The sequence below is a fragment of the Emys orbicularis genome, chromosome 7 (genome assembly GCF_028017835.1).
Source record: "Emys orbicularis isolate rEmyOrb1 chromosome 7, rEmyOrb1.hap1, whole genome shotgun sequence".
Lineage (NCBI taxonomy): Eukaryota > Metazoa > Chordata > Testudines > Emydidae > Emys > Emys orbicularis.
The window spans coordinates 30,955,012-30,977,289 of record NC_088689.1 but is presented as its reverse complement, the minus strand read 5'-3'; the positions used below and the strand labels follow the sequence as shown (position 1 = coordinate 30,977,289).

General features: G+C 41.4%; 1 protein-coding gene across 2 annotated transcripts in view; it reads left to right on the top strand.

Annotated features, from left to right (window-relative positions):
- DNTT (DNA nucleotidylexotransferase) overlaps positions 1-2,212 on the top strand; it is a 149,558-nt gene extending 147,346 nt beyond the window's left edge. For both annotated transcript variants that reach the window (XM_065408452.1, XM_065408453.1), the window contains one exon: positions 2,126-2,212. In XM_065408452.1, the coding sequence (XP_065264524.1) occupies positions 2,126-2,212 (87 nt within the window). The remainder of the gene's footprint in view (positions 1-2,125) is intronic.
- The last annotated feature ends 20,066 nt before the right edge of the window (positions 2,213-22,278 follow it).

Genomic DNA, 22,278 nt, shown 5'->3' with positions numbered 1-22,278 from the left:
CCTTGAATGGGTTCAACTGCATATTGGGGGAACTTTACGTAAATACCTTGTTAGTAGGTTGATAATTTTGAAACTGTGAAATGGGAACCACATATCTTTTCCCCTGTTGAGTTCACTGGAACTTTAAAGGATTATAGTTTCATTCTGAAGTGTCTAACTTCTGCCATTTGATTTAGCCCTCATAACCTTTCTAGAACCATTGAACTGTCTTTCATTCTGTTCTGTAGTCCTGCAAAATAGCTGTTAAGAAAGTTGCTAGTTTGACTGACCTGGTTGTTGAAGCTGATCTGTGTCAATGAAATATGGGCCCAAGCTGCAAAAATTGGATCCAGATATTAATTTCAGACACCCCAACAATGAAAGTGTTGCACTTAGACTTTGATTCAGTTGGATCTATGCTGAACGTAGGACCCAACTGAAATATGGAACACATTCAAGTTTGGGTGCTCAATTCTCCACTGAGCAAAGCTTGGGCACCAGAAAGGATGGGGCTGACAGTGACCCTATTGTAGCTCCCTGATTCTGTTTTACCTGGCCCTGGCATGACTGAAAGTTGCATAGGCCTAGCTTTAAATTGTGCTGCTGGTGGTAAACCTTTTATGAGCAAAGAATCCAGGTGTGGAGAAATCTTGCTCTTCCACACTCCCTATCCTTCCCTCTCTTCCCCAGATCTGGTCCTAGTCTTCCCTCCCTACCTCCCTGTGTGCCCCTTCCCCCCCATTATGTTGGGCAGCACAGCTGCAGTAGAGGAGCTGGTGCAGGTGCTGACATAGCTGCCTCCAGGAGTGGTGCCAGGGTTTTTGGCGCCCTAGGCGGGGGTCCTTCCGCGCTCCCGGTCGTCGTCGGCAATTCTGCGGCACTCCCAGAGTGAGTGAAGGACCCGCTGCAGAATTGCCACCGAAGACCCGGAGCGTGGAAGGACCCCCCCCCGCCGCCAAATTGCCGCCAAGGGTGGCAAAATGCCGCCCCACCAAATCCTGGTGCCCTAGGCAACCGCCTAGGTCACCTAAGTGGAAGCGCCGGCCCTGGCTGCCTCCCCTAGCTTTCCACTGACAAGAGATATCCCCACATGGGGAAATTCTCCTGCAGGTTTTTCCAGCCAGGTTAAGTTCATTTTGCCCCTGCAAAGTGAACTTGGTGGACCAGAGACTCTGGCCCTGGATTCTTAATGGACCCAAAGTTTGAGGTTGTTCAGATCTGGGGTTCTGGTTGAAGCACATCTGAACTATACAGCACTCCCAGGTGATAGTGGTTACCCTCTGAACACCTGTCCTACTTCCAAACTCCTCCAAATGATGGGGTCCACACTATATTTTAATGTTCATCTGCAATGCAAGCTTTGTATCTTTAACTGATATTGCACCACAGTTATGAAAACCGTTCACAACTCCTAAAAGGGAATATTTTCCATATGACTTAGCCATCAGATTTTCTGGTTTTGTTTCTTTAAAGAGTAAATGCTTACTCCTGGTTTCTGTGCCAGCATGTTACAATACAATATAAAATACCCATATGTGAAAGCAAATGTGAATTTTACTGTAACAAGTTTATTGGGGGAAAATTCTAACTGTAGCTGCCTAGTCCCACAAAATTTCCAGCCCGGTTTACCAGGCACATGACATTTCTTTGTATAAGTAATGGGAGTTAGGAAAGCTCTGACATGCTGAGCTTTGCCCATAATTAGTGTAACTGTGTGGAATTGGCTTGAACATATCTTTTGAGACTCGTGCTATTTTCATATATATGACACTGATCAGCTTATTAGGAAAGTCGACCCTGGAGGAAAACCTTAACATTCATTTAAAAAATGAAGTCCTAATCCTTATGCTAACGTTAGCCTTGAAATGTAACTCAGTACAAAAAGATGTAAACTAGTCATTGGGGTTGAAAGCAACAAGCAGTTTGGCCTCACTTCTGCAGGATAAGGAATCATTCTGCTTACCGTCTCCCACGTTCTGAGGTCATCACTGTGCAGATTGATGTGGTAATGAAAAAAAGAGTTGCTTATGGGTGGGAGCGAGGGTGGAGAAGGCAAAAAATGACTAGCCTAAGTTTCAAAAAGCAAACGCATTAATTTAAATAATCAAAAATGATCATATTAACCTTTCCCCCCCTCCCTTTACAGAGGATATTTCTCAAAGCCAAAAGCGAGGAAGAAATTTTTGCACATCTTGGCTTGGATTACCTTGAACCATGGGAAAGGAATGCGTAAAAAGATTTGCCAATGTTCTTTCATCAGTACACAGCTTTGCTATATCTTCCTATTTTTATTATAGTTGTAGTATCTTTCTGAATTAGATATCTATGTTACAAGTGTAAATGTGTCTTTATAAAGAAAATTAGTGAATAAAATATTAGCTAGAATTCATTATAGATACTGATGTTTTATGTGCTCCTAGAAAGAATACCTATTTAAGCCCTGAAAGCTTCTGTTCCTGAGCTGTGCTGTAGTCAGAGCTTGAGTTACCACAGTGTTACTCCAGTTTTATGCTGATGGATTTGCACTAAAACCACTGGAATAAAACTATAAAGTATTGCAGCAGCGAGTCAGGGTGTAAATATACATTTGGCCGAGCTCGTGGTGGACTTACAGTCAACTCAACTACTCTTCACTGTTGTCTGTCTGAGACACAATATCTTCTGACTGCCACATCCACTCAATTCCAACATTTCAGGCAATGTTCTAGGTCCTAATGGCTTGAACCCTATTGATTTTGGGGGGAAATTAGAAAACCAAAAGGGTGGACACATGGAGCCTCTGCCATCTGATTAGTACATCCACCACTTCAAGCACCTCTGCAATTGTTTATAGATCAAGCAACCAGTTTGATAGCACCAATTAGCACCTTCCATCTTAATACCTGTCAACATCTTCCAGTATGACAACACTCCATCTCATTTCTGCCTATCCTCCCAATAGAGTTTAACGTATTGTCTGGCAGAAAAGTAATTTTGGGTGTCAAGTCTGCTTTCTCCCAGACAAGTCTGCTTTCTGCATTACCATGCTGATACATGAAGCACCTTCCATTTTGTTTTGCATCATGATGCTGACACTTAAATAGAAATGGGATTTTTCAATCCTAGTGCAAGAGAATAAAAGCTACAGTTGCCAATCTAAATACAATTCTTAATTCAGGGCAAAATTAATCAGAAATTATACTTTAGGATTGTGCCATTTCTGCATACTTCATACCACAGAGGAATTATTTAACATCCTGGTTTCTGCATAAAGAAGTGTTTGCAACTGGTAACTCCCATCTTGCCTGCCTATGCATTTCTCTCAGTTATGTCACCTGGAGGAGAGTGTATGTCAAATGGAGTTATAGCAGACATGCCAACTCTTGTGATTTCTAAGTAAAATTAAGCCTGAGTTGTACGAGGAGATTTCAGCAAACCAGTAATGTGTCTGAAACCACTATGGCTTATTGCTAAAAGCGGCCTAGTCAGCAGTCTCAGCTTGACCAAGGCAGGAGGGGAGGGGCTTTTGGGTGCCACAGAAAGGGTAGCTTGACCCTGCGTACTTCCTGATAAGAATTGTGTTGAAGTTGCTGATACATGCATTTTAGAAGAGCAGGATGTGCCCTAGGAATGTCTATTGGGGCCTCAAGGCTGCAAACTCTGGAAAAACCCACACCTGGTTAATCAATAATCAGAAGGAACCTCTTGCTTGACCATTGAAACTGCTTACTTAACCTTACTTAAAGTTTTCTTTAAGGGACATGTCATTCTATTACTAATGTATAAATAAGGGGGGAAAGTTTGAGGTAGTTGGACTCTTTTTGGACTCGTTTGGACTCTCTCTCTGGATACATCTTGTGCAGACGGAACATTTGGCCAATGGAAGCCTACCGCTGTGTCACTTGAGAGCCACACTCAGCTTTGGTAATTATCAAGGGTTGGAGGTGTTTTACTAACCTGTTGCGGACGCGTGTAAATGCTTGAGACTAAGTAAAATTTAGCTTTAAGTGAAAACACTCTTGTGTTGTCCTATTTGTGCCAGCCATCTATCGGTCGGACAGCCGTGTCTCCCCTGATTTATTTCCTGACACCACCTTGCACAGAGTAAAAGATACCAAGAGCTTTGGGTTGAAAGAACCCCGAGTAACAGAGTCATGATCTTGCAATAGAACTCTGAAATGTCAGGATTTTTTCCCCAGCCACGCTGAAAAAAAAAATCCTGACATTTGAGAGTTCTATCCTGAGATCATGAGTCAGGCTTAATAATTTTACTGAGAAATCGCTGCCAGCCCCAGTGGCTGGGGCTCCTGTTATCAGTCAGTCCTGGAGCTGACAGGGCTGACAGCAAGAGCCCGTCCTTAAGGGGACACTAGGATACTGGGGCTCCCGCTGTCAGCCACATGTGTGACCTGAGAGCATCTTAAAGGCTCAGAAACCAGAAGGGAAATAGACCCCACATTTTATTGGTTTAAAAATCATAAGGATTTTTTTAACCTCATGATTTTTGGGGGTCTGACTCATGATTGTCCAATGGTGAGATTGGCAACACTGCAGCTCCCCTAACATCGAAGAAAACATGCATCAGTTTGGTTCCCTTTTTCTGAGGCTTTTTATCATTTGGCACATGGAAAATGAATATATTTCTTGCAAAAAATGACAAGCTGAAATAACTGAGATTCACAGTGAATTCATGAGTTACAAAAATTACTATTATTGAGTGAGGTTCTAATTCCTTGGTGAGATTCTCTGATTTCAGTTATACAGGAGTCAGACTAGATGATCATGATGGTCCCTTCTGGCCTTCAGATATATGAAGAAGGTAATACCTGATATTCACACTTCTATACGAGGAGCAGCTATCCTAATTACTACCATAGTGTCCACCTTTTTGTAACACAGGACAACATAAATTAGGGAGTGAGCTAGAACATTCAAGGTTGTACCATACATTAAATGGTTGCAATGGCAGAAGTATGAGGCTCCGAAGAAGTGAGTTACAATGGACCTCAGACAGTGAGTAGGCCCAACTAGTAGGAGAAGCGGGGGCGAAGTCAGAAGATGAAGTATGTGCTGTTAGGTTTCAGAGTAGCAGTCGTGTTAGTCTGTATCCACAAAAAGAACAGGAGTACTTGTGGCACCTTAGAGACTAGCAAATTTATTTGAGCATAAGCTTTCATGGGCTACAGCCCACTTCATCGGATGCATAGAATGGAACATATAGTGAGGAGATATATATACACATACAGAGAACGTGAAAAGGTGGGAGTTGTCCTACCAACTCGAAGAGGCTAATTAATTAAGAGAGAAAAAAACCCTTTTGTAGTGATAATCAAGATATCCCATTACAGACAGTTTGACAAGAGGTGTGAGAATACTTAACATGGGGAAATAGATTCAAATTTCCCCATGTTAAGTATTCTCACACCTCTTGTCAAACTGTCTGCTATGGGCTATCTTGATTATCACTACAAAAGGGTTTTTTTCTCTCTTAATTAATTAGCCTCTTCGAGTTGGTAGGACAACTCCCACCTTTTCACGTTCTCTGTATGTGTATATATATCTCCTCACTATATGTTCCATTCTATGCATCCGATGAAGTGGGCTGTAGCCCATGAAAGCTTATGCTCAAATAAATTTGCTAGTCTCTAAGGTGCCACAAGTACTCCTGTTCTATGTGCTGTTAGTAAAGGATGAACAAGCAAGAAGAAAGTATAGGCCCACTGCTCCACTGGAAGGGACTGCAAAGAGATGGCAAGGAGAAAACTGAAATGCTTTATAGTTACTCTGCTTCAACATTCAACAAAAAAGTTATTAGCGATAACAGGATGCTTATTGCAATAATAGAGGCCAATCCAACAAGGCGATGAACTCCCTCAGATCCTATTGATTTCAATAGCACTTGAGAGTGCTCAGCACCATGAGTGGTGGGTATAATAGACAAGGGGCGGCGTTGCTTTCCCTAGCGCAGCCATCCCTGCTGCCTGAGACCTGGGCTGTTGTGCCCTCCCTCCCCTCCCCGCTCTGACCCTTCCCAGAGGTTCCCAGGGCATGCTGCTGCTGCTTGGTGAGTCTTCCTCCTCGCCTCTCCTTTTCTCCACTCTGTCTCCCTTCAGAGGTCTCCGCAGCTGCCGGCAGTGCTCCTCCTCACCCCCCATCCCTGCAGGGCGGGGGGGGGGGGTGTCTGCGTGTGCGTGAGCTGCAGGCGGGAGAGTGAGGAGGTGAGGGGAGAGGATCCCTCATCCTTGAGAAACTTTACACAAGTGAAAAAGCTTTCCAGACCAGAGACTAGTAGCAGATCACTGAAACTGTTAAAGGGCCATTAAAGTTGTAAGGAAGCCATTTAATAGGCATTTGCCAATGCCCAGGAAGTCTTTGGCCACATTTAGCTGGGTTTTATATTGTAGGAAAATGTGTTATTGGGGTTAAAAACAGTTTCCAAAGGACCATCAGTTATTCTCTGTACCCAGCAGAAGTATTTTTGTCTAAACTCGCTCAAGGAGGAGCTGACATAGCCAGTGAGTTTATTTCTTGATCTAGTGGTTTTATTCAAACCCAGTTTAAGTAAAGAAGTCTGGCAGGGAATTCGGTGTAAGAAAAGTTATTAAACTACTGCCCTAATGCAGGCTGTCAATGACAAACACTTTTTCAAAAGGAGAGATTAGGCTTCAGTTTAGCGCAGGTACCCTGGCATTTCGTCTCTCTCTATACTGTATACACCGAACTCCCTGCCACACAGAGGAAAATCCATCTGGTAATTGATCTCTAGCTGTTGCCTGTTCAGTTCCCTTGGGGAATGTTATTAGTGCTTTAAGGTGAAAAGGGGGGAGGGTCTCGCGGGGGAGGGCAGCAGCAGGGTGAGGAGGCGAGCAGCGAGCTAGCTGCATGGCAGGTGGAGGGGCCTGGTGGGGGGGGGGGGTGAGGAGGCAAGCAAGGGAGGAGGTCAGTGGAGGGGGGGACCTTGCGGCGGGGGTGTGAAGAGGTGAGTGATGAGTCAGCTGTAGGCAGGGGCAGGGGCAGGGCCTGGGGCAGAGCAGGGGTGGAGTGTGGGCGGGGCTGTGGGTGAAAGAGGTGGGACAAGAAGCTAGCCTCCTCCAGGGGAAGTTTCACCCACCACCCATGCTCAGCACCTTACAAGATTGGGCCCTTAATTAAGAAAGGGAGAGGTCATGAGGGAGAATCACAATGGAACAGGTTAAAGAAAACAAAACCTAGATCACATATTCTAATCAAGACGAGCTGCTGCCATCTCCCTGCTAGTGGAACTGTTGGAGCCATTGGTAATAATTCTTGTGAACTCATGACGGACAGGTGAGGCCCAGGGGATTGGAAAAGGAGAAACACTTTAAAAAGGGCAGACCTGTGTTTATGAAGGGAGGCGGGGAAGACAAAATTTCAAATCGGTAATCGTAATATGTATTACATTGCTAGGATGATTAATAGACTTTATTTTTTTAAGCACCTAGAGAAAAATAAAGTGATAAATCATGGGTAACATAGGTTCATCAAAAACAAATCATACCAAACTAATAAAGTGTTAGAGTCCCTGGTGGTTGTTTTAAAAATGTCTGTCCCTGCTTCCATGCCAAAGCAATTTGGCAAGGGGCGGGGAGGTTGGGGAAGAGGGGATGGGAAAGGAGAAGGATAGTAATTTTTATAAGCTTCTGATGTTTAACATTTGATCAGTGACTCTGCTTCTGGGAAAACCAAAAGATTTACAAAGCAAAGTTAAAATAAGAGTAAAATCATTATGCATTTAATCATTTTCATATCATTCAGATAATTTTTAATGACTGTCAAATATCCAGGAATATCTGATGTAATGTTTACCAGCAATAAACATAGTTTCATTTCCCACATTCTTTAGGCATTGTTCTGTTATAGTGACAGATATATAAAGAAAAAATATTTGTAAAGCAAATTGCTCCAAATTGTCTCTTTCAATCCTTTTAAAGCTATCCTAACAGCAATGAGCAATGTCAGGGCATGTCTTACTTAGGTTATAGGTAACAGCACCAGTGAACCGGAATGAACAATCTACGGTGATGGAGGAGGAGCTTGGCTGTCTCAATGACTCTCCACAGAATCTTGAAAGCAGACGACATAGCTCTTTGTACAGATTACATTATATATAAATAAACTCAGCCGTGCACAAACTTTCTGATGCTGAGACTGTTCTGCTAACTTGTCAGAAACCTGTGAACTATCCATAATTTGTGTGTGGATGGATACATATTAATAAAAATCAGCATATTCCCCAGCTTCCTGAGCTCTGTAAAGTTGTGTTTTACATTGTACTCAAACCCTGATTTCATTTCTGCCAGAATTGCTGGACAATGTTATACTTTTAGGTTACGGGAGGTTTTCCTCTTATTCACAGAGTTCTGTGCGCGTGTGAAATGGAATCTCCCATCTAGAGCATATGGGTTGTTCTCCCCATGGCGTACTTTGTTCCATCAGCTGCAGTTAAAACAATATACTCCTGGGACAAAAATGTTCAGTGAGGACAATGAAGAGGCCCATAAAGAAATAAAGACTGAGGCTTTGGACAGCTTTGCAAGGACAGATTTCTGTCTGAATGGCTGTTGGTACAATAATATTCCAAAATCAGCCACTGCTACTGGTTTTGCTCACTGGCAGTAAATAACTTGTAATTCGGGTGCAGGGCAGCTAATTAGCTGAGGTGCATGTGTTTACAGCTGTAATTTTTTTTTTACTATAAATCATTCTAATAAGATGGACTAACTAGTGGTTGCCCAGCTGCATTTGTGCATCAGGCACCTTTTATTTTGATCAGATAGCACCAGATACAATGTGTCTTAGCTAATCAGATAGTTCCTCAAGGAACAGCGCCATTCAGCTCTGTGATGGGTTGCCCCCCCTTCAAGGTGCCATTTGATGTGCAGAGATACCACTGAGGCTGCCTGTTCTGCCAGCATAGGCCCCCTTTAACCTGTCTTGCTGAGCCAGGCTCTTAAGCCTCCTCTAGCACACACACAGCCAAGGCCATACCTACCTGCAGAAACACACAGACACTGATATCAACTCTGGAAAAACTAAGCATAAGGGACTTGCCCCAGCACTCAGGTGCCCTCCTCCCTTGGAGTGCAGACCCAAAGGTATATTGTCTTGCTCTGTATAGAAAAATCTGCACAGTGCAAGCTCATAAAAATTCACTTTCTCCCTCAATATGAAGAGAGATATGCACACCTTCTTGCCGCCCCGCCCCAGTTAGAAATTGCACAAACTGGGTTTAATAATAAACCAAACAAATGTATTAACTATAAAAGGCAGAGTTTAAGTGATTATAACAGATAGCAAACAGAACAAAGCAGATTACTAAGCAAATAAAACAAAGCATGCAAACTAAGCTTGATTCACTAAAGAAATTGGCTACAAATAGTAATTGCTCACCTAAATGTTGTCTCTGGCAGATTACAGAGATTCTTGAAAGCCAGCTGCACTGGCCTGCAGCTTGAAACTTCAGGTATTATTACTAACAGGTTAGACACCCTTCCAGCCTGGGCTCAACTCTTCTCCCCCCAGTTCAGTTCTTGTTTCCAGGTGTTTCCCAGTGTCTCTTCGGGTGAGGAGGCAGAGGAGAACCATGATGATGTCACTCCCCTGCCTTATCCTGCCTTATATAACTTTTGTATATGGTGGGAACCCTTTGTCTTCCAGTGGAAAAACACTGGCATTCGAAGGTGGGGTCCAGTACCAGGTGACTCAGTCATATGTCTCTGCAGGGTCGTAGCAGCCATTACTTGCAGGCTGTTTGGAGCATCCACAGGAAGACTAAACTCGTTCACAGTCCAGTGTCTTTGCTGATGGGTCATCAGCCCTGTCTGGCTTTTTCATTGTTGTTCCTGAATGGCTAGTTATGGGTGTCACCCAAAGTAGTAGATACATGGTCAATATTCCTAACTTCAGATACAGAAATGATACGTGCATACAAATTGGATAATCAGACTCAGTAAATCATACCCTTTTCCCTTATCAGATTCCCAGTTTGACCAGTTCCATTTATATTTAACGGAAGGTTTAACCATTGCAGTGTGGAATCGTAGGGGCCTCAAGAACCCTGTATAGAATCATAGGACTGGGAAGGAACCTCGAGAGGACATCTAGTCCAGTCCCCTGCACTCATGGAAAGACTAAATATTATCTAGACCAGTGGTTCTCAAACTTTTGTACCGGTGACGCCTTTCACATAGTAAGACTCTGAGTGCAACCCCCCTTATAAATTAAAAACACTTTTTTATATATTTAACACCATTATAAATGCTGGAGGCAAAGCAGGGTTTGGGGTGGAGGCTGACATCTTTCGACCCCCTATGTAATAACCTCACACCCCCAGAGGGGTCCCAACCCCCACGTTGAGAACCCCTGATCTAGACCATCCCTGACAGGTGTTTGTCTAACATGCTCTTAAAAAGATCTCCAATGATGGAGATTCCACAAACTCCCTAGACAATTTATTCCAGTGCTTAACCACCCTGACAGGAAGTTTTTCCTAATGTCCAACCTAAACCTCCCTAGCTGCAATTTAAGCCCATTGCTTCTTATCCTATCCTCAGTGGTTAAGAAGAACCTGTCCTTGGCTGTAACTAATACCTGACTCTTGAAAAAAAGGGTAACTCTCCCCCACACACCCCGCAACAGTCTCCCCTCCATAATTTTCCAATCCAGTTATGAATTGTTATATTGTACACAAGAGGCTAGTATTGCCTGGTGGATGAGTAAGGGTTAATAAGAAATCCTTTATTATATAAAACAAACAACATCCCTCTACCGCCATCCTCTCAGCTCATGCTCAAGGAGTTCCCTAATCACTCACAACACAGATCAATCCATAATACTTTTTGGCCTAAGGCTGTCTACTAAAGACAAATTCTTTCTGTTCCAATATCACCTCACTCAATGTCAAAGCACTACTAGAAAAGGTTCTACTTCATTCAGTCCTCTTGAAAATCCCTCATTTAAAAAAAATAGAAAATTCTATTTTCAGTCCATAAGTGTAAAAGACAATGTAGAAAAATCTAACTCCATCCTTTAATTCAATACTCCCCAATAAATTAAGATGTTTTAAATTTTAACTGGTTACATGGACAACCTACATTGCCTGACTAATAAACTACATGTCCCAGGAGTTCATTGAGTGGAAGTCAAAGGTCAGAATACTCTCCAGCTAAAACCGCTACTGTTTGCAGCCAATCATTATCATTAGTAAGAGAGGTCTACCTGTGAAGACACCATGGGTGAGTACTAAGGTTACTAGTTTCACTTGCTCATGTAGGTATTTAAGCAAACAAAGTAGTTACAAAGAAAACCATAACAAAGTTACCTTTTAAAGGTTGCATAAACTAGAACCTGGCTCTCCCAGGGGTAGTCAGCACAAGCTTTATTTATATATTACCCCTTTGCAGACTGGTCTGCTCAAAACAACATGAGGGTTCAAAAGGACTTCTTGAAGGAATAAGCTTTACAATTCCTTTTCCATTAGGCTTTCATATCATATGGGACAAACTTTCATCTAAAGGTAACTCTAGGCCATTCATTACAACAAGTAAACAAAGCCCACTTACCAGCAGGTGTTAGGAGGAGTGGAGGACCCCCTAATTCACCCATTGGTATACATGGACATACTTGACACCTCTTCTGTACTGAGTTTCTCTCATCTGCAATGACTTTTCCTTGCTAGGAGGTTATTCATTAACACCTAAAAGAAATAAAATAGCAGACAAGGTAATTTCAAATGAATACAAGTAATGTAGGCTATATTCCTGTTGCAGTGGGTCTCAGTACTACTGGTTCAATGTCAGCTCTTGATTGGAAACTGGATGATGTATAATATAGAAAAGAAAATGGTGCCAACTGTTTGGAGGGTCAACTATCAACCTTTATAGCATGTATGTTAACATTTGAAGTATACATTCTGTAAGACTGCTTCCTATCCTGCACTGGTTTTACGCTTGTATACCAATACCAAGTTCAAAGACGTTACTCTTCATTTACACCATTGTAAGCAAAAGTAGAATCCTGTGTTAAATTTAGACCCTAGCCTTCAATCTGATCAACATAGTCTAAGCCTTGACCCTGGATGGAGCCCTGTTGACTTTAGTTGGACTCTACATGGATACAAAAGTCCACCTACACAGGTCCTACTGTGGGGTCAGATTCCTGAGATCCTATGTTCCTGGGGGCAGCTATTATGCCTTCTGTTTTTCTTCTAGTACAGAGCCAGTCAGCAAATAACATAATCAAACATGGCACAAAACTAATAGCATAAGGCCTACTACCTCAGAAGGGTGAGATGTAGAGAAGGAAGCCTAGTTTTTTTGATGGTGAAAATATGAACCAGGGTTGTATATAGGTCATGGGTATCATCAACAAGCTGAGCTTTTTGAAAATACTGCAAGCTACTCTGTCACATGACTGTGTGTAGGGAAATAATCTATGAAAGGCACCAAAATGAGACAGACTCCGTGGATGAGTGGGCCTCTTAACTAAGACTGTTAGCAACAGATGGCTGCTTTGACAATCGGGATGACATGATAAAGGAGTGAATTTAAATACCTACACAACCCAAATAAGTGCAAGAAAAGTGCCTCCAAGAAGACACTTTAGATTTGGACTCAGCTTGAAAGGTCATATGAAATTATTATCAAACAAAGAATTACAATGTGTTAAAAAAGAAGACAGGATAAACCAAAAAGAAATATTCTTTAGAAATAAGAGAACAAACCAAACCCAACCCACACATGAAACCTATCAACAGTGCAATGAATATTGCAGTGATACCTGTCCAAGAGAAATTAGCGCAAGAGCCTCTGAGAGATGTGGTAAGTCACTTGGTAAGAGAAGGCAGTGTCCTGTGCTCAACAACATGAGCTTAGTTTGTGGCAGTTGAAGCCACCATGCTAGAGCCTGGAAAATCTGATTAGCAGTGATGTAAAGGATTGGACAAATTAGCCACACACGAATGGATGAGACTAGTGAAGACAGATGATGATGAACTATTATTAGCTGCACATGTCAAAGATCAGGGTGTAATATTTGTAAAACAATTATTGAGGTCTGCAAGATGTGTAATTTTAAAGCAGACTTGGGAGTTCAAATAAACTGCATTACATTAATGGAGTTCAAGAAAAATAAATGGAATAAAATCCCACTGCATGATGAAAGAGCTAGCTCAATGGTCCTATGATGCACCAGGCAGGAAGGAAGGGTTAAGGAGTTGCTCTGGGCTGGAATGGCCCCCTTGTACTGCACCTGCAAGTCATGTCAGAAGTGGAGGAGGAATTCAAACGAGGGAGAAGCTCAACTCAGAGGCAGTCAGTCATGCTGGGAAAATAGACTCCTAGTCATCCCAGCTCCCAGGAGAAGCCTGATAGAGGACAGAGCCTGCTCCCTTGCCTGAAAAAAGGTCCAGGTTCCCTGAGGCAAAAGTGGGCTGGACCATATTTCTTCTGGTAGCTAATCAGAAGACTTTGAGAAAGACTAGGCTTGTTCAAGGCCTCTCTGAAGGAAAAGACGCCGGCACTGACTGCCTATTTCCTTTTCCTTTGTTTGTTTTTCTGCTCCTACTTTGTTTGTTCATTCCTCTGCTGGAAGCCTGGAAGAGGTAAATATCCAGAGAGACTGGGGTGGGAGGGCTGAGACTCTGCCCCATGACAGGTCTACTGAGTGTCCCCATCAGAGCGACTGGAGCTGGAGTTAGTACACAACCTTGTGATACCCCAAGGGTAGAATTACCAGAACTCTAACAGGGCCATTAGTGACAAATCACCACTATGAGAGAACGGATGCTTCATGGACATCTACTTTGTAGCTGATATAACTACTTCAGCACTTAGTTGTAATACAAAGAAGGAGACATAATTAAAGTTGTTCTTAACATAGATGAAAATTGTTTAGAAAGCGGTATTGTCATAACAAGACAATTTTCTAAAGTCTAGGAGTCTGGCAGAGGCTTACCACATACACTTTCAAAAGAACAATGGCTTAGGTAATACTTGCCCTTAGAAAAGTTGCTAGTGGGGGATGGATGGGAGGGGAGAGTAGTAATTCCATGATTCACAGTTTCATGTCACCTAGCCACTGCCTGTTATTGGGCTATGATTGATTCGTTTGTATGATGAGGTTTTTGTTCTCATTTACACAGCATGATGCAAACATTATGCTTGTGAGTCAGAAGGCCTGATTCTGTTCTAATTTATGCTGGCATTGCGCCAGCAGAACTCCATTGTCTTCAGTGGAGTATTTCCTCACTTTTGCCAGGGGAAGAGCCCAATGAGACCCAGAATGCCTGTGTGGAGTGAATACAATACCGGAAATAACCTGCAGTTATCTAGTTTCTCTGAAATGGGGAAAAGTATGCAAGGGATGTGCAAAAGATCAGCAAAGAAACTTGGACAGAGAATTCAGTTATATGAAAATGAGTGGGCACTGGGATACCCTAGGGATGGGCAAGGTACAAAACCTTGCATAGAACAGAGTGCATATTTTACAGGAATTCTGAATATTTTGTATGGGCTTTTGGATTTTAAAATATCAAACTAATGAACAAGTTAATAAAAGCTGTGGTCTCACTCCGAAACAACAGAGTAATTCTTTGTTAAAATGTGATCCAGATAAAAAATAGTCAAGGTATTGGCTTTATAACTGATAGTAGGGTAGCATGCTGTCAAACATCATTGCACTTATGCTGGTATGCGCTGCATGGGCAAATTATCATCATTACTCTTCTCTGAGAAGAACTAGAGTTGGCAGGGAATTTTTTGACAAAACATTTTTTCAGTGGAAAATGCAGCTTCATTGAAATGGAAACTTTTTGTGGAGACATACTGGCTTGGACTAAACTTTTGTTGGGAAGGTTCCTCAGGTCCCAGATGCAATTCCAGGTCAAAGCCAAAGAGGGAGACCCACCCAGAATAACCAGTAGCACTCACCTATGAGATCCAAGTTCAAGTCACTGCTCTGCCAAGTCAGAGCAGAGATTTGAATGTGGATCTTTCACATCTCAGACAAGTTCCCCAACCACTGCAGAGTCAATCTCTTCTGTTGGGGCTTTTCTACTTTGTATAAATAATTAAATATTCATTGGGCCAAAGACAGACTGAGTCAATAGCCTGATGGTTAGGGCTCTCAGAGACTTGAACCGAGGTTTTTCACATCCCAGCTGAGTGCCCTAACCACTGGGCTATTGGTCATCCTAAAGTAGGAGGGACTCTCTTTTTTTGTGAAAAATTTCCAATGTGGAACAAAAACAAATGAAAAAAACATTGATGTTTTTCACAAAACAGAATTCTCGGTTTTTGGCCAGCCCTAGTAACAACACAAGACTGGCTTCTGGAACATCTTTTGAAAGCAATTCCTATCTTCTAAACTATTAAGGGTGTTGACTACTTAACAAATGCAAACAGAATAATCACACATATGTTAAATGAAGGTGGAAACAAAAATGCTCCCTTTTATTGTCCACTATTTTACTGCAGGTATTGGGCTAAATTTTACCTTCAATTATGCCTAGGCAACCGAGAGCAGAATTTGATCCAATGACTGCATTAACAAATTAACTTAGTTTTATGAAGATGCTAAAAAGGATGATACTTCCATTGCTATTGCTATTAAAAATGTCTTAGCTAAACACAAAACTGAGTTTACTGAATGCATTAGCATTCATGACTGATAATGCAAATGTGAATTATGTCACGGTACACTCAGTATACCATCTGCTCCACAAAGAAAAACAGCTGTTGGTAAATGTAAACTGCCTAGCTTACGTGGTACGCAATATGTTCAAATGCTATATGGAATAAATAAATTGGATGTTGTCAATTTATTGCGTTAAAAGTATTCAACTACTTTCTTAAGTCTGCAAAAGGAAGAGCTCAGCTGCAAGTATTTTTGAGATGATGGAGAAAATTATGATGCCATGTCCCATCCAGATGGCTTTTGCTGAAGCCAGCCATTGACAGGTTGCTGCAGTCATCATCTGCAGTTATGAGATGCTTCAGAAGCATGGACAAAGATGAATGTGCTGTTCTATGGTAGAGGTTTCTGTGCTTGAATTGTCATGATTCTGATGACACTGCATTTTGTGTTGACATTAATGAAATTGCTTGAAAAATGTTGCTTAAATGTTTGCTGAATTTTTGATTGCACACTTCTGAACTCTGATTTTGTAAAAGCTAGTATGATGGAAGTCTGTAGGGTAATGAGTAATTTTAAGAGTAAATCACAGGAATGCTATAATTTATGGGAGTAGGGTGGGGCTAAATAAGAGTAAGGAAGGTATTCTTGCTTTTCTATGTTTAAATACTTGGTTAAATGATTCAAGAAAAGCAATGTCATGTGCCACTTGCGAAAGTGGCAACATCTGAACTAGTCACTATTTTCCTGTTTATATTGCCAATATCATGATCATGAAACATTAAATTTCTTATGTATGAATGATATAAAAGAGCTTTGCATCCCAATTACTGTGAATACTTAAATGTATATAGAGCTTTATATTTTCAAAGCTGTACATTAATGCAATTTTGGTAAACAAATTGATGCTTTTGAATGAAAAAGACCATGCAAAGCATCTTGCGTTTAATGCTGTTTTATCTAGAGTATCCAGATCCTGTTCAAACAGATACTTTAGTTTAAACAGATCAGTGGACTTCCCTGAATTAATTTCTATGACCAGACCAGACCAGATGATCACAATGGTACCATCTGGCCCTTATAATCTATGAAATCTTTAAAATCCTACAACTGCCTGGTCTCTCCAGCAAAGAAAGGATTTTGCTTTTGGCTTGCAGTTCACCTTAAACTTCAAGCTGGGACTACAGTTCCCATACTTTCTCAAAGAGAAGAGTGCCAGTGACATCAATTTCTCGACAATATATGCATTCTTTTGAGGTCTTTCATCCGAGTACTGACATACAGCCCATCCCTGCGTATCTTGTGGAATCTAGCACAGCACAAAGGAGAAACAGGGCAACAATCCAGCTGTTAAAATCAAATCTCTAAAATAGAAAATTCCTGTAAAAATTGAGGATTTTAGTTTGGATTTAAATTGGAAAGAGGAGTAATTACTTTTTAGTATTATTAGAAAGGAAAAAACCATATAATCTCTATCTAATTCAAGACAAACTGTTACCAGTAGTGGTGGTTTGGAGGTTCAGTTTGAGTAAGCATTTAAGATTTTTAATGCTTATTTTTAATCTCGCGAAAGGTTTTGTGTTTCCCTAAGGCTCTCTCACTGGAGCACTTCAGTAGCCTGCAGGTCAAGTCTCCACATGGCCTTTCAGTAGCCTTTCCCACTCCTCTCAGTTCACTGTTCTTTTTCTTCAACCCTCCAATATGTTCTTGTTCTCTTTCAGCTCATATCTAGAGTCGGGCAGAATAATTTGCGAATAAAAATCATGAATTCCCATCAGTGCTATTTGCAACCCTCTTCATACATTTTTCTCTCACATTTGTGTGAGCAAAACTTTTTTGGGGGGGTTGTTCACAAGAATGTTGGTGGAAAGTGAAAGTCTCCCAAACACTGTGGTGATGTGTTTGCATCAGACAATAAAAGTATCATTATCTGGTCAGAGAACAGACATGATAACATGTGACTTAAGTGACTGATCACATGACATGAACAACAAATAATTAATAACAAATACTCAAAGCAGTCGTTGCAGTGAATAGTTGTATGAAATACACAAGATCAAATTTTTCATATAACACATTTGTCAAATGACTAACAAACTTGTAAAAATGTACTCTGTGAATAATTAGAAAACAGAAAAAAGGCTGAATAGATGGAATAAATTATTTGTTATATATAGTGTTCACCTACCACTAGCCACAATCCTCTTCTAGGACCTGGCCCCTTCCTCTTAAGCTGTGAGTCCTCCAGGAGCCCACTGCTCTGCCAGTACTGTTGTGCCATTTGTCTGTTCCTGAAGCTTCAGTTGTGTATTTTGGGTATTGCTAAAATAAAGTTTTGCAGGCTTTGGAGCTAGACTGGGGCATGTGCTTGACCATATAGTCTGTCTAAAAGCATTATAAGCTTAAAAATATATTCATCCCTCCGCTGAACAAATACTGATAAACTACATTGTTGAACATAAATAGAATACAAAATACCAGGGACGATATAGACAGCGGATTTTTGGATTAGCTGCAATTTGCCAGTAAAGAGCTTAGGAAATACAGCCAGCTTTACAATGATCTTGTTGGAAGTAATAAAAGTGTAGACTCAAGGTATCAATAGATGATATCCAGATAACAGAACAAGTGAATTCTTTTTCCTAGGTAAAATAGGTGGGTAATAGAGCCTCAACTATCAATCCTAAAGCCAAAAGTTCGCCTCAGTTTTAATGCTTGGACTTCATGAAAGATATAGCACTGGCCACACACTGAAGAACAAAAAGGTAATATAGCTAAACATCACCAGGAGCCTATAAGGATAGCTTTTGCTTTTTCTGTCAAATTTAGATGCAAAATATTGCAACTCATCCAGCAGCAGAGATCAGACAAACAATGCAACAACAATGAAAATGCCTCAGAGACAGAAGGTGTTGAAGAAAGATATCGCTGGGTAACAGCATCCATGTAGGCATCACACAATGCCAGGGAATTAGGCCTCACAGTGCCGGCATATAGATTAGGAATATTACTGGGCCAAGAATGGAACCCTCTGGGGAACATGAGAGCTGGGCTTATGTTCTGCAGAAGAAGAAAATAGCCCAAGGTCAGAAACTGACCCCACTACGCTTCAGACTGAAGCTAAACAAGGCTAGTGTAGCAACCAGGGCAAAAAAAAAACAATAATTTTAATCTGCTCGATAGGGTCCCATGATCAAAAGCAGCAGTGATGTCTAAAAGAACACATACAATGAGGGACAGAGAGAGAAATGCTAAGTCATGATGAAGTGTAGTAGGAATCAACACATCTCTTGTAATTAAAATATATGGATTGTACAGTGGCACAAAGAGAATAAAAAGCTTATAGCAGATCTAGGTGAGATGTGACCATAACTCAGTCCTGGTCCTTGAGAAGGACAAGAAAGTTAGATAAAAGCGATAAAAGTGAAACTGCAGAAGCCTTGAAAGCCAATTCAAAATGCCAGTTACCTTCAGTTATCTTCATAAACTAAATATGAGTCAACAGTGTAACATTGTTGCAGAAAACCCAAACATCATTCTGGAATGTGTTAGCGGGAGTGTTTTAAGCAAGACACAAGAAGTAATTCTTCTGCTCTATTCCGCACTGATTAGGCCTCATCTGGAGTATTGTGGCCAGTTCTAGGCACCAGATTTCAGGAAAGATGTGGACAAATTGGAGAAAGTCCAGAGAAGAGCAACAAAAATGGTTAAAGGTCTAGAAAACATGACCTATGAGGGAAGATTGAAAAAACTGGGTTTGTTTAGTCTGGAGAAGCGAAGACTTTGGGAGGGAAGGGGGGGACATGATAACAGTTTTCAAATACATAAAAGGTTGTTACAAGGAAGAGGGAGAAAAATTGTTCTCCTTAACCTCTGAGGATAGGACAAGAAGCAATGGGCTTAAACTGCAGCAAGGGCTGTTTAGGTTGGACATTAGGAAATACTTCCTAACTGTCAGGGTGGTTAAACACTGGAATAAATTGCCTAGGGAGGTTGTGGAATCTCCATCTCTGGAGATATTTAAGAGTAGGTTAGATAAATGTCTATCAGGGATGGTCTAGACAGTATTTGGTCCTGCCATGCGGGCAGGGGACTGGACTAGAAGACCTCTCGAGGTCCCTTCCAGTCCTACCATTCTATGATTCTGCAAAGAAGGCAAAATCTAAATAGAAGGAGAGTGAAAGACCTTTGAGGTATTTGGGATTATTGTTGGGGATCAGATCAAGAAATTAAAATTGTAGTTCTAAGATAAAAGCAGGCACAAATGGTTTTACATCTTTTAATATATTGTGCATACTGTGAATTCGTGGACCTTAAATAATTGTTTGCATTTCACAGCAAACGTGGAAGCAGTCCTAGTATATACCAGTCCAGTCCCCACAAATGGATATGCAAAATAAAATCAGATCATTGTAAATTTGTATCATCTGTTAGAAATCTTGTGTGACGGCCATTAAAATAAAGGAGTGTACACTGAGAAAACAGACAAGGGAATGGAATTAAAGTGGCAAGAGAGATTTGGGGGAGAGAGAGGCAATAATAGAATTCACAAGAAGCTGGTCTCCTCTGGGAGAGAGTGGAGGTGCTGGCAGTTGACAGACTAAGATAAAGGGCTGTCTTATGTGCCTGACAGCAGTGGAAACAAGGACATGGGAAGGCTGGAGGAACATGGGTTTGAAAAATAACACTCTGGTGCATAAGGCCTGAAAAGAGGAAGTGGGTGTAAAGTTAAGTTAAACATAAAAGGAAAAAAAGTGTTAAGTAAATGAAAGGCATGTCAGGAATCATAGCAGTGGCAGTGATTTTTCCAGATCTCAATCCAAGGAGCAGGGAGTTGATCCATGCAGGGCTGATGTGAAAAGGACATAGGAGTGGATATCCAGGAAAGATTTTTCTTCCCATTATAGGAAAAGGGTTAGATTAAGTCTGGAGTTTGTATCTATTAACTAAGCCCCTACTGTGATCACCAGAATCAGAAAAGAGAAGGATCTGATGATGTGACACAGCAAAGTCAAAATACATCTGGAATGCTGTGATGGGGAGTTCATCCCACACCAGCCTTGAAAGGGTTAATGAGGCTGAGAAGGGGGCCAATTAAGTTGATAGCCACACCTGAGGGGAATTAGGCTGGATAAGCAGCCCCTATTGGGAATAGAGCCCAGCTGAGAAGGAACAGGCAAGACTATGTTTATGATACAGCCAGGAAATTAGCAGCAGGAGGAAGCCTGTAGTCATGTTCCTGGTGCTGGAGTGAAAGGAGAAAACTCAGGGGGAGAGGAGAAGTCCTCGGATCTTGACCCTGAGGGAAGGGCATACCTAGAGGAGAAAAATAGGAGGGAGCATAGGAAAATGGCAGTAGGGTCTGGGAGTAAGTGGGCTGTGGTTGCTGGACTGAATGTCCTTGTGCTGGAACCTGGAGGAGTGGGCGGGCCTGCATTCCTGTACCAGCTGCTGGGGAAGTGGTACAGTCATGGCAGTGGAATTGGATGATGCTTGGTACCCTGGAAGAGGGAAATATGCATAGTGACCTGGCTGGAGGGCCAAGACATGAAGAGGGAGTATGCTGAGTTCCACAGATCAAGAGGACAGAAGGGGGTGCTAGACCAGGTAAGTGCTGATCCTCAGAGCAGCTACAAGAAGGTGCCACCTCAGGTGAGTGAACCACTTTGTAAATGTACAAGAGCACTCCTTAGCAAAGGCAAATTTCAGCCATTAAAATATGCTGAGTGAAATTAATGTTATGCAATTTTCCTCTAGTTATTGAGGAGGATTTTCTGTAGCTTTCATGTTAGTTTCATTTTGCTGCTGAAAATGCTTCATTATTTATAGTATGCATGGAACCTGATTCTCTAAGGTTTATGAAGGACTTTTTTAAAAAAAAGCCACCAGTACATTCCCTTTCTCAGTAACATGCCAACAGCAAGAAGTGCGGTTGTGAGTGCCCCTACCTATTCTGTTTGTACCAAGACTGTATCTAGGATTTTCAAATAATCAGAGTTTGTTATAAATTAAAACAAGAAAAATGACTGGATAATTAATTATTCCTTGTAAAATGTTTTTAAGGTGAAAATGCTACATAAATGAATCATGGTATATTATTATAAATTAGTAATTTTTTGGAAATACCCGGTACAGTAGCATTAACCACTGATCATTCCTACAAAGTTTTGGAAGCACTATGTCACCGTGGCAAGAACATATATATACTGTGGGTAACATTAAAAACTGGACATTTAATACACATAGCAGTTAAATTCACCAGGGTATGAGTTACTTTCCATCCTGAATATGGAAAATACTGTGGTTACTTTACTGCTAGAAACATAAGATTGTGGTTCTAGTAAATACTGCAGTGTGGTAAATGTCCATTTTCAAATGGGGTCAATAATATAGACTTCTCTCTGCTACTACCTACCTCCCTGCTCTTATTTCCTCCTCTGCCCCTTCTCAATCTGCCAATGTTTCTGTTCTTTCTACTAGTCCCTGTATCAGAGTTAATTGCCTTCACCGTCATTTCAGATTATAAACTCTTCCAGTCTCAAAGAAGTCTCTAATAATAAACCCCCATATGTTTTGTTTTTTATTGCTTAGATAATTGTAATAGTTTGCTACAAGTGGCTTATCCTGGTCTGTGCCATTCACCTCCTTGGCTCCCTTCACAGGCTTTGT